Below are 12,145 nucleotides of genomic sequence, written 5' to 3'. Positions count from 1 at the left end.
GGACCATGACCTGAGCCGAAAGCAGACACACAACTGACTGAGCCACCAGGCGCCCCTAAAACAACTACTTCTGACCTACTTTTTTAAGCGCCCCTAGGCACATGCTTCTAATTATTTTTAAAATCCGGCTTTCCTTGAAGGGATATAAAATACTGATCTTCCATTACTCTACGTAAGCGTTGTCTGAATTCACGATAATCACAGCGTTGGCCGCTACCTCAGTGAACTTCTACTCAAAATCTACGATGAGCACCACACCACGCACCAGGAGTACGGGGACCCAGGAGAAGGCCTGTGCTTCCAGAATCTTCCAGAATCCCAGTCTCCAGCGAGTGTTCTTTCCACCAAGCACCTCCCCGACACCAGCCAGATGTCCTACAATGAAACCGATTCTGATGCTGCCTGGAGACAGCATCAGACTCCACAGGTGAAGGATTCAGTCCCCAAGACTGTGCCCCGTTCAGAGGCCATCACAAGTCCCAGCTGTCACCTGGGTCTCGGACCCTCCAGCTACACGGCCACTCCTGGGGTCTGTGAGCAGCTCACAGAGCTCAGAGAAACACTACCCTTGCTGGATCACTGATTTACTATAAAAGGCTGTAACTCAGGAACAGCCCGATGGAAGAGGTGCAGAGGGCCAGGTGTGGAAAGGGTGCAGAGCTTTAGTCTCCCCAAATCTCCATGTGTCCACCAACCCAGAAGCTCTCTGAACCCCATCCTCTTGGGTTTTTATGGCAGCCTCAAGACAGAGGTGCAACTGATTAAATCACTGGCCACTGGCCTCCCCGAACTGCAAGTTCTGACCCTCCAGCGACATGACTGGTCCCCCCAGTAACTAGCCCCCACCCTTCGGTGCCTTCCAAACATTATCTCATTGACATACACTCGGGTGGAGTTGAAAGACATTTTAATGAATATCAAGACACCTTTATCACTCTTTTAATTTTTTTTAAAGAATATATTTATTTGTCAGACAGAGAGAGAGAGAGAGAGAGCACAAGCAAGGGGAGCGGCAGAGGGAGAAGCAGTCCCCCGCCGACAAGCAAGGACCCCGATGCGGGACTTGATCCCAGGACCCTGGGATCATGACCTGAGCCGAAGGCAGATACTTAACGACTGAGCCACCCAGGTGCCCCACCTTTATCACTCTTATCACTAAGGAAATTACTAAGGAGCTCTGTGCCAGAAACCAGCACCAAAGACCAAATATATATATATTTCATATTATAAATCAGTTTCATGAAGTCTATCAGCAATAAAAGAAATGTACCCCCAAGGAGAAATAAAACGGGGGGTATATGTGAGAAGCCAGGTGAGTGGGAATTAGAGAAGGAAGGAGTGAGGTTTTGGGGGCAGTCAAGGAAGGTCTGGAAAAGGCAGCTGAGCTCAGGAACAGCAACTGGCATTCACCGAGCCCTAACTGTGCGAGGGACCCAACTAGGCCCTTCACACATATCCTAGTCCATCCTCTCAACACAGGGAGTGCGTTCTGTGCTCATCCGCAATTTTCACATGGAAAAAACGTGTACTTTGAGACGGTAAGTAACTTGCCCGAATTTTAGAGTCTAGATTCGAACTCAGGTCAGTCTGACTCAGAAGGCAATGCTCTCAGGCACTAGACTAAATAAAAGATGCTGCCTGGAAGGGACACGAGACACCCCAGCCCGGGGAAACGGCGGGGGCAGAGTCCACGGTGACACACACGGGATGCTCTCGGGAGACAGCTCCACGGCAGCGCGGCCAGCACAGCGACTCTGAGCACCCGCACAGAGCAGTGACCGTGTCCTGAGCGTGCTGCAGACACGGCCTCCCGCGAGCTTCCCAACGGCTGGGAGGCAGTGCACGACACCGTCTGCAGGGGAGAAGTCTGAGGCCTGAAGGCTGTAAGTCCCACAGGAGAAAGGGTCAAAATGAGATTTATGTGATTCCCATCTATGTTCTGGATTGCTGGGAAACCGCTGTCCAGCAGACCCCTCTGGCTGAAGCAGGAGTCGAGGCGGAAGGACAGGGAAGGTCCAGAGGGTGACCTCAGTGTTTCAGGGTTAACCAGTGTCCCTTCTTCTGGCAAGGAACCAGGGTCTGCTCAGGTATACAGATCTATCCAGGGCCCAGGGAAAGGCTTCAAGAGGGGAGGTGACCTGCCCCAAAAGGTATTTTAGGAAAGTTAGTATATCCGGGAAACCAATCTGAAGTTTATTCCAATGGAACTGATCTGAAGAATCAAAACTGTAGACAAAAGATTCCCCCAAAGCTGGAATTCGAGACAGGTGATAAAAACATTGCAAAGAAAAATCTGGCGATGTGTGAAAACCAGAGGGGTGGAAAAGAGACAAGGATCATCCTATGTTCCAAACCGTCTACTGACAGGAATGGGGAAAACACAAAGAGAATGATAAGGATGAACTCAGACATCCTTGGGGACAGCGGGACATCTAAGTGGCAACAGAGCGCTGAACGGGACAGCACGGAGCCCCGCAACAGGCTCGCACAAACCTGTCCTGGCGAGGACCACAGGCTCGTCAGCTCTGCGGCGACGGGGACCGGTCCACCCCGCTCCCTGCTCTGCCCCCGTCACGGCTCACACAGAGCAGGCGTGCGATAAATACTTTCTGAAAGAAGTATTATGATCCGATCTAAATTTATTCAGCTTACCCTCAAGGATACCATGACTCTGTCAAATACCTTGATGAAATTCACACCCACTCTCTTTATTATATTCTTTCCGAGGCCACGCAATCCTGTTAGAGAAAGAAATGGGGTCAATTTAACGGGAATTACTTTCAGTGAACCAAGCCTCCCCCTCCCAACAGCACTGTTCACGAACACCAAGGAGGAAGCTGCACGTGTTATGCTCGAAGACTCTGTCCTTGACAACGTCCCATTCAATTACTTTAAAGTGGGTTGAGGACGAGAAAGTCTCCATTACGATCGTTCATTCAAGTCACGTTTCAGGGGCCCACACACAGGTATGAATTCCCAAAGAGCCTCTGGAAAGAGGAGAAATAAAACGGCAGCACGGACAGAGTGACGGCAAACAGCTTGCTATGTTCTACAGAATTCCAGAAAGGGGGGCACTCAACAGTCGGTTGAGCGTCCGACTCTTGGTTTCGGCTCAGGGTCATGGGATCCAGCCCCACATCCGGGCTCCGTGTGCAGTGGGGAGTCTGCTTGAGGATTCTCTCTCTCCCTCTCCTTCTGCTCCTCCCCCGCAAAACAAATAAATCCTCAAAAAAAAAAAAAAGGAATTTCAGAAATGATTGACAGGACAGGTGAGTCTGAACTTGGGACTGTCCAGTGTCCATCCCCCTTGCTCCGACCTAGTGCCTGTTTTTCCCGTGGCGAGTCCCCCACCTGACTCCCAGCTCAGTGGTTGGAGCAGCGCTGCAGGGGTGGACACAGGACCCACTGGGCAGTGGGCACATGCTCCTCCCTGCTCACAGTAAACGGCCCAGGAGCTGGCCTCGTCCATGTCCCTGGCCATAGTGACTGATTTGGGGGATGGCCACTTGACCCAATTTGGGTCAGTGAGAATAAGAGCAGGATTTTACTCGCAGACTTGCTTCTTTCTGCCAGGAATGTGAATGGCAAGGCTGCTGTGGAACATGGAGCTGCCAGGGGCCACCACAGGCCACCATAGGCCACCACGGGCCACCATGGGGCACCTGGAACTGAAGCCAACCCAGATGAAGGCAGAGTCAAAATTGATCCTGAGAACTCTGATCTAGCCGTATCGAAAGCTAGCCCTTCTGTGGATTTTTCAGTCTCTGAGCCAATAAAATCCCATTTTCAATTAAGCCATGTTGAATCAGATTATGTGCTTTCCGTGGAAAGACTCCTGGCTCACCTAATTGCCCGAGTGGCCCTCACTCCGAGGACAAGTTCAGGAAAGAGGCCGCCCCTCTCTTCCATTTAGCGATCTCGTTTCGCTGTACACACCATGCAAGCAAACCCCATGTGAAATTTTTAAGAACTTACAATTACAACTGCAGACACAAAAGCTCACTCTTTTCTAAGCCGTGATAACATGGGCAAACCAGAAAGGTAAACAGGCTACATAAGCCATGCCAGGAGGGACGATCTGAGGTCTAACCAGCTCGTCCCAGACACCGTGAAGCTCGATCTGCACCTCAGCCCCAAAGCTGCCACATGCTAAGCTGCTGAGGCCGTGGGAACCCACGGTGCCAGGGACAGACGTGCCTGCTCAAACATTTCTACCAACGGCAGCGAAGAGCCTCATCCCCAGGCTGCAGTGGCAAGAAACCAGGTATGACCCCCCCCTCCCTTTGCAACCCAGATCACAAGTGTCTGCCAAGAAGAACACACAGGGGGAAAGCAACTGGCCCCGTAACTACAGCGTGGATAAATGCACTGGAGGAAGGAAATGAACAGTTTCTTGGGTGGACTTCTTTCTATTCAGGGCCAAGCCCTGAACTTCTATATTCTTAATATTCTCTACCTTTTCATTTCGTGCCTGTATCTGACATGCATTGCAGGCTGGGATAGTTTTCTATTTACATACATTTGCTATCTCCCCAGTTAGAGTGCGACCCCCTGAAGTCCAGGACCTCATCTTTCCGGACCTAACAGTGTCTTAACACAATGAAGATGCTCAGGAAACGTTTCTTGGAAATTATCAAAATATTACACCCTTGGCTAGCAATGAGTTGATAGTAAAATGAGGAATTCTGTCTTCCTTGCTCAAAATTAAGAAGTTACTATTTGGGATGCCCAGGTGGTTCAGTCGGTGAAGCATCTGCCTTTGGCTCGGGTCATGATCCCGGGGTCCTGGGATCAAACCCTGTATCAGGCTCTTCACTCAGTGGGGAGTCTATGGATTCTCTCTCCCTCTGCCCCTCCCCACCCCGACTCATGTGCACACTCTCTCTCTTTCTCACTCAAAAAAAAAAGAATAACTATTTACCAAATAGCTCTAAAAACCACACATAAATGATTTAGCTCATTGACTTGGACTGAGTTTATCATAAGCGGGAAATGAAACTAGATTAAGAGCAAAGATCATGTCTCCTCCTTACTCTTCCCACTGCTGTACTTAAATAGAAATAGAACAAAGGCATAAAGGTTCAGGGTGCACACTTTGGCTCAACCTAAGGAATACACTCCAGAATGGGCCAAACTGTTACAGAGACTGTACCCCGGGAAGAACTGGCGATGGGGATTTCAGCAGGGACATCACGAGGTGGTGTGAGCACCGAAGGGGCAGCTAACACAGAGTCAGACAGAGCTAGACGGTCCTGGGTCGCACCCGTAAGCCTGCAAGTCCGCAGAGGTAGCTGCGTTCATTCTGAGCAATGTCCCAGCCTCATCGTGCAAGGCTGGGCTACTCCCCGAGATATACCGCACCCCCTTATTGTCTCATTGTCTTCAAATACCTGCAATCTCTCCCCCTGAAGACACGCCACCGTCCCATAATGTTGGCATTCCTCCGGTCTACCGATGCAGGACAGGAAGGAGGTAGATCTGAGTATACCTTTGGTGCATAACTTCTAGCAGAGTGCAGGACTGGATAACAGAGGGGGAGTTAAGGTTGCCAAGCAGATGACCCCCCCACCACGATAAGCCCTGCTCTATCCCCCCCGCCCCATCATGCTGATTTTGTGGGTTACAGTGTTAGGTTGGAAGGAAGCAGAAAGAGAGAGATGACTTCACAAAACTGCTCTGGGGTTCCTTGCAACCGTTTAAGTCTTAGTCAAACATACACCTTTAAGAAGGTCTGAGTCATCATTTGACAAACTAGTATCCCTGTCTTGTTTTGCTTTCAGCTCTTTGACTACTTATTAACGATTAAATCTCCCAAGCAGCTGTTGGCTGTTGGCCAGGGAAGAGCGTGTGCAAAGGCCCAGCAGTAAAGAAAGCCAGCAGGTCTGGGAGACAGAGCTACTCAGAGTGGCTGGAACCTGGATTACACAGTGGGGGACCGGAGAGAGGTGAAAACGACAGACACGCAGCGCCAAGTCGGGAAGAGCCTCGTAAGGAGTGTCCGGTTCCCCCCCAAGGCAGCAGGAGGTCGCCGAGACGCCTGAAACAGGGCAGAGACGCAGTCAGATGTGTGTCTTGGGAATGTCATCGCACGGACTGTGTAGAGAGCGGACCAACAGGGCGGAGAGGTGCGAGAGGTGGCAAGGAGCAGCAGTGAGGAGGCCGTGGGGACAACGCTGGTGGCTTGGGACTGCAGACGGGCCACGGGGCCGCAGAGGAGAACGGCGGACACGCGCAATAAACATCTGGCAGTAACATCCTAAGGACTTGGCCGTGGACCACACGAGGGGTGTGAGAGAGAGAGAGAGAGAGAGGGGAGTCAAGGATAATCCTGAGATTCCTGGCACGGCCAGCCGCGTGGCGGACAGCACCACGCACTAAGAGGGACACGCGGCTGGAGGGGCCGAGGGGGACGGGATTCAGCCTGGAGCAGGCTGATGCCCATGTGACATCCAAGAGGAGATGTTCAGAAGGCAGGTGCCTGATCTGAAGCGGAGACAGAAAAGCTTATTAGCATTAATAATAATGTGCTCATTAATATATGGAGCATAAGGGGGATCATGGGAAATGATGAAATTCTCCAGGGAAAATGTCGAATCCGACCCACGGCTAAGGGCAAAGGCGGCCACACCTGAATACCTTACTCTCACAGCTTACGGGGGCATCTCGCCCTAAGCCGGGTAACGAGGGTGTCTTGCAACAGAAGTGCCACACCGTTCGTCCCTGTAAGAAAAGCGGCCCCCACGACCCGAATGTCCCCATCTGCCGGCACCCTGGGATGTCAGTCTCAATACCGTTAGCGCTCACCTGTCGACAAAGCTTCCTCCCGAACCTCGTCCTCTCCGGGCTGATGAATGTTCCAGGACGTTTTGGGAAGCGAGGAGACTTCCTCGGGCGATGCCAGCTTCACCATATCCATGTGATTGCTCTGGAACTGGTACCTCGGGATGAAGCAGGTTTTGCCTCGCCGGAAAATGTCCTTGATGATCTCCTCTGTCTCGATTTCGTCTTGCATGCTCAGGAAGATGGAAATCCTTTCGGACTTTTGATACCGACTGTGGGCCATCACCTAAATGGGAAATGGCAGTCACATTGATCCCCCAAGGTTACACATGCAAACACCAGTAGCGCCCCCCTTCACGGTGTTCATGCTTTCTCCCTTCTCTCTCCACCTTCTCCAGCTCCTTGAACTATCCAAACACAAATCACCAACGGAGAGCAGAGTGGCAGAGGGGGCCGGACAGGGCTGCATCCTGAAGCCCAGGGCTTGGTTCTGAACCCAGCAACCACCTCTCTGACCCCTTGTCGTCTTTCTCTAGCAGGAGCGAGAACTCGTTAGAAAGTTGCTGTCTGCACACAGAATCCCAGGCCTGCCCTCCAGCCGCACGTGCCAGCTGCCTTCGGTCACCCCAAACACTGCCCTGAGCATCTCTGCCTTGCTTTAACTCTGAACCTCGGTTCTCACGAGCTTCTTCACTCCCTGGACTGTCAGGCTCATCTCCCCCTAAATTCCACCCATTTAAGCCAACTCGGGCGCTCGCTTCTCCTGATTTCTGCAGAACACTTACAACACTTAAGAGTGCACTTAACATTGACTTATGTATCATCGGGCTGATTACTAACTGCTTCACGAGTCCTAACTACAGTATTCTAACCAGGCTGTGAGCTCCTGGAAGCAGGGGACATGCCTGTCCTTCTTCAGCTCTGTGTACCTCTGTCCCCACCTCTTACAACTTTTCTGTCCAAACAGATGTTAAGGGGAGATGGGAGAGATGGGAGGTGGGGATCCTGGAGAGGCGCAGTCCTTCTAGAAACAAATGCCTGGTTGCAAGAAGGTGGCCCCGGGATGAGAGAACGCCATCATGCTCAGTTTGTTCATGCATCAGGCAGGAGAGGAGCTGAGCTTTGCTGGCCACAGAGCAGTTAACCTCAGAACTGCCCCAGACTCACAAGTTAGCTCTTAGCTCCCCTTCCTTTTCTGTTCTTCCGAGCTAAGAAGACCCAGCTACTGCAACGCTGGCTTATAAATAGGACTGGTAGAAAGAGACAGATACAGAAAGTCAAGCTACTCCTAATAGAAAGGAGCGCACAGAAATTCAGTAGACAGAACACGCCAGACGGTGGCCGAGGAAGGAAGTGAGCTCCATCTCCTTGGGAAGTTACAACACTGTGACAAGGCCTGAAATAAGGCGAAACGAAAAGAAATGCGACACCCAGACCCTGCGCAGACCTGAGGCTTCTGGTACCCAAGTACTTTCCGAGAAAGTTAAGTGTCTGTCGTGTTTGTTCTCTTTAAAGAGAACATGAAACATCAAGAGCTGAATACGCAGCAATAGACATCAGTTAAAATTCAGGGCGAGGCTGTGCGTAAGCATTTATCTTTCCTACTTCCTGAAATCTCATTTATACGACAGTAAAGAAGCACGAAAAGAGAAAACCATTATAGCACTGAGAACAGGAGAACAGACACGTGACTACTTTCTGTGAGACGGAGAGGAGATGGGACAAACAGCAGCTGACATAATACTCACAGGACATGGCTATGGGGCAGGAAGAACCCATCCCTCCCCAAGTGACTGCAAAAGGCAGAGATCCCCAGGAGATGTCACACCTTCATTCATAAATACAATAAAGGTTCAGCAAACATTTTAGGAAGCCAAAACACAAAAGAGAAGGACTATGGGGGGGGGTGTGGGATCCAGTGGGAAACCGAGATAATTCAGAGAATGGGGAATTTTTAAATTCAAATTCAAGATAGTTGCATCTATAAAATAACAACAGGCTGCTATGGAAAGAAAGCAATCAGAAAATCAAGAAATGATACTTGAAGATTAAAATTAAGAATACCAAAATTTGAAAGATCAGGAGAAAGACTTCAAGTAGGAGAAAAAGACAAAGAAATGGGGAAAGTAAAAAAAAAAAAAAAAAAAATCTTAAGAGACACAGAAAGTCAGCATAGGATTATCACTATTTGGTTCACAGGAATTGCAGAGAGGCACAAAGGCAAAGAAGTAATCAAAGATATAACAGATAAAGATACCAGTCTTCAGATTGAATGAAGGTCATGAGTGCTGAGCAGAACAAAGGAAAATATTTTTGAATTTGAAATTCAAACTATCAGTCAAATATGAGGGTAAAGACATTTTCTAATGCATAAAGTCTTAAAAAGTTTACCCCCATAGATATTTCTAAAAAGAAAAAAATTACTTGAGAATATACTCTAGTAAGATGGGAAGAAAGAAACCCAACCAGGAAGATACTGGGTTCGAGTAGCAGCCCTAACTCAGAAGCAGGGTGGGAGGAAGCCCGGGCTGTGCACTGGGCTAGAGCAGAGGGAGCAGGGGGCTGGAATGCTCTCGGAAAGAAAATGGATTTATTTAAACAAACAAAATGAAAAAGAATCTACTGATAAGATGAATGCATATTCTTGTTTTGCCAAAAAGGAAAAATAAAGGCGATCAGAAGCTCCTTGAAAAACACAGAGCTAAATTAGAAATGTAAATTCCAAATAGGATCAGACTAAAACATGTCACGATTTTGAGCAATTTTAGAGCATAATGAAAGAGAGTTCTCAGTAATGACACTTGCAACATTCTCTGCCTAGCTACATCTAGCGACATAGAAATATACATCCTTTTCTTATAACCATACAACTTCGTTTTACAGTGAATACTATCTATATAACCAATATATTGTAAATACTATTTACTTAAATTCCAAATTTGGAAATCAGTCACAGAAAATGCTCAGTAGACTCATTCTAATTATAAAACAGAACACAGGGGCACCTGGGTGGCTCAGTTGTTAAGCGACTGCCTTCAGCTCAGGTCATGATCCCGGGGTCCTGGGATCGAGCCCCGCATCGGGCTCTCCGCTTAGCAGGAAGCCTGCTTCTCCCTCTGCCTCTCCCCCTGCTTGTGATCCCTCTCTTGCTGTGTCTCTCTGTCAAATAAATAGATAAAATCTTTGGAAAAAAAATAAAAAAATAAAAAATAAATAAAACAGAACACAAATATAAAACTTGACAATTTAAGTACGATGATACAGGGGTCAGAAATTGGCAGATGGAACAGAAGACAGAGTACAGGGCACTAATTTCCTTATTTAGTTGGGAGTCAAGATATGGCATAAAGTTGAATTTCTTCACCGTACATCGCTTTTCCGATAAATTTCTAAATTATAAAAAAAGCTGCTGTGTCATTAAGAATGTGCCTTTTAAAAAACGTTACTGAGAGAAAGGCATCACTTAGCACCTTTACTGAACGTGCACTATGGTAAAACACTGTTCTAATCACAGCATGTGGAGGTTTCTGGCCATGATCCATTGGTCGACCATGAAATCAATAGCAGGTTACAATCAGCATTTTTAAGTAAAACAATATAGTAAAGTTCACTGTATATAGTAAGAATTGTGAAACACTGGGCTGTGAAACATTTCTTGTATGTGTGTATTTGTAGGGGGTAAAATGTACGGAGTACGGAGGGTCATGGTCTGCTTTTCAACTTTTCTCTCTCCTCTGTTGCCAGCTCTGAGCTGTCACCCTATTTTGTCACCGGTTCTGTGTCTGCGCAGCTACTGTTCCCACCTGGGATTTATGAACTCTAATCTTCTACAGGCAGACAAACTGAACTCATCTTTATTTTCCCCACACCATTCCAAAATCTGCTCCAGCTCCTATGTGCCTCCCGTCTGGTGACCTTAAACCCCCAGCTCTGAATTTTGAAATCACAGAAGACTCCTCTCCTTTCCAGTACTCTCTGAGCTCTCTCCAACCAGTTGCCAGGTCCGGCTGATTCTCAACTGCACAGACTCCCGTTTTCCAAAATGCTGCCAATATGCTTTTCCTAAAGGATAGATCGAAAACATGTGTAGGGATGCCTGACCCGCTCAGTCAGTGAGGCACGAAACTCTTGATCTTGGGGTTGTGAATTCAAGCCCCACCTTGCTTGGGTGTAGAGATTACTTAAAAATAAAATCCGTAAAAAAAAAAAAAAAATGTGAAGCACCAAACTCATCCCTTTACCCACCTGTTTAAACCCTCACAATAGGCCTAAAAGGATGACATTATCCCTTTAATGGATGAGATACCAGACACTCGGAAAGATTAGGAGACTCGGCCATGGCCATACGCGGCTAAAATGCAGTGGAGCCAGATTAGGCGCAGATCTGTGTAGCTCCACAGGCCGTGTTCACTAGCGTGCTTCTTTCTCTTGCCAGAATATTCTTGCACGTGCCACACCATCTTCCCTTCACCTGACAAATTCCATCTTCCACCACAAGGTGCATCTTGAACATCTTCCCGTGGCGCTTTCTACAGCTTTGGTGTTCACCATATACCTGATAGCACCGCGATTCTCTACTCAGTGCAGACTCTCCTTTAGAGCAACGACCAAATCTTTTTCATTCCTGCCACCCGCACGTGGCCAGTGGGGACCACAGTGAGTGCTCCCTGTGCGTGACATAACGCGCTAAGACCTAAGCACCTGCCAGCGAGGCCAAGCTCCTCCACCTGTCTGCACGACCCGTGCACCCGGCAACGCCTCTCACTGCAGCTCCAGTAACTCGGTGCGAACGTGCACACCAACCCTGCACACCTGCGTGGAAGGAGAGGGAGAGGTGGGCTTGCTTGGCCGCTGTAACCCATGGGGACCTTGCACTTGGGAAATGGGTGGACGACGGAGCAGGGAAGGGTGAGGATGGGATTCCGGCTGCACAGCTCACTGCAGGGAACTCCGCGCCGCTCTGCGGAGAGGGCTCGGACGCCCGTCGGAACCCGCGCAGGGGCGCAGACGCGTCTGACTGCCCAGACCCGCCCCCGCCTCCCGTGGGCGACCCACGCTCCCGGCAGCGCGCGAGGGGGCAGGTGCACGGGCGCGCGCTTCTCTGCTCGCGTCCCTGAGGCGACTGGGCTCTAGCTGCGCGTCCACGTTCCCGGGGCCTCAGGGGGCCCCTCGGGCTCAGTGCCCGCCGCTCAGCCCGCCAGAGCTCCCTGCCCCCACCCTGCTCTCACCTTAGCTGGCTGTCATGCATCCACCTCCACCCTCGCCCTCCTTAGCCCGGGACCCCTTCGCCGCGCGCTCCCCCGACAGAAGGACGTGCGCGCCCCCGGAGGCGTCCTCCCGGCTCCTGCTGAGACGTGCGCGCGCC

The 12,145-nt window shown here is 49.7% G+C and overlaps 1 protein-coding gene across 1 annotated transcript in view; it reads right to left on the bottom strand.

Moving 5' to 3' along the window:
• Positions 1–12,128, bottom strand: part of MTHFS (methenyltetrahydrofolate synthetase) — a 36,970-nt gene extending 24,842 nt beyond the window's left edge. The window contains exons 1-2 of the mRNA XM_031035241.2: positions 12,009–12,128; positions 6,805–7,066 (exon numbers count right to left, since the gene is read on the bottom strand). Coding sequence (XP_030891101.1) covers positions 6,805–7,063 — 259 coding nt within the window. The 5' untranslated portion in view covers positions 7,064–7,066; positions 12,009–12,128. The remainder of the gene's footprint in view (positions 1–6,804; positions 7,067–12,008) is intronic.
• Positions 12,129–12,145: the final 17 nt, after the last annotated feature.

Source organism: Leptonychotes weddellii, chromosome 9, assembly GCF_054177405.1.
Source record: "Leptonychotes weddellii isolate Sample4059 chromosome 9, ASM5417740v2, whole genome shotgun sequence".
NCBI lineage: Eukaryota > Metazoa > Chordata > Mammalia > Carnivora > Phocidae > Leptonychotes > Leptonychotes weddellii.
Note: the sequence above shows the minus strand (reverse complement) of the source record. Positions and strands in the feature narration are given on the sequence as shown.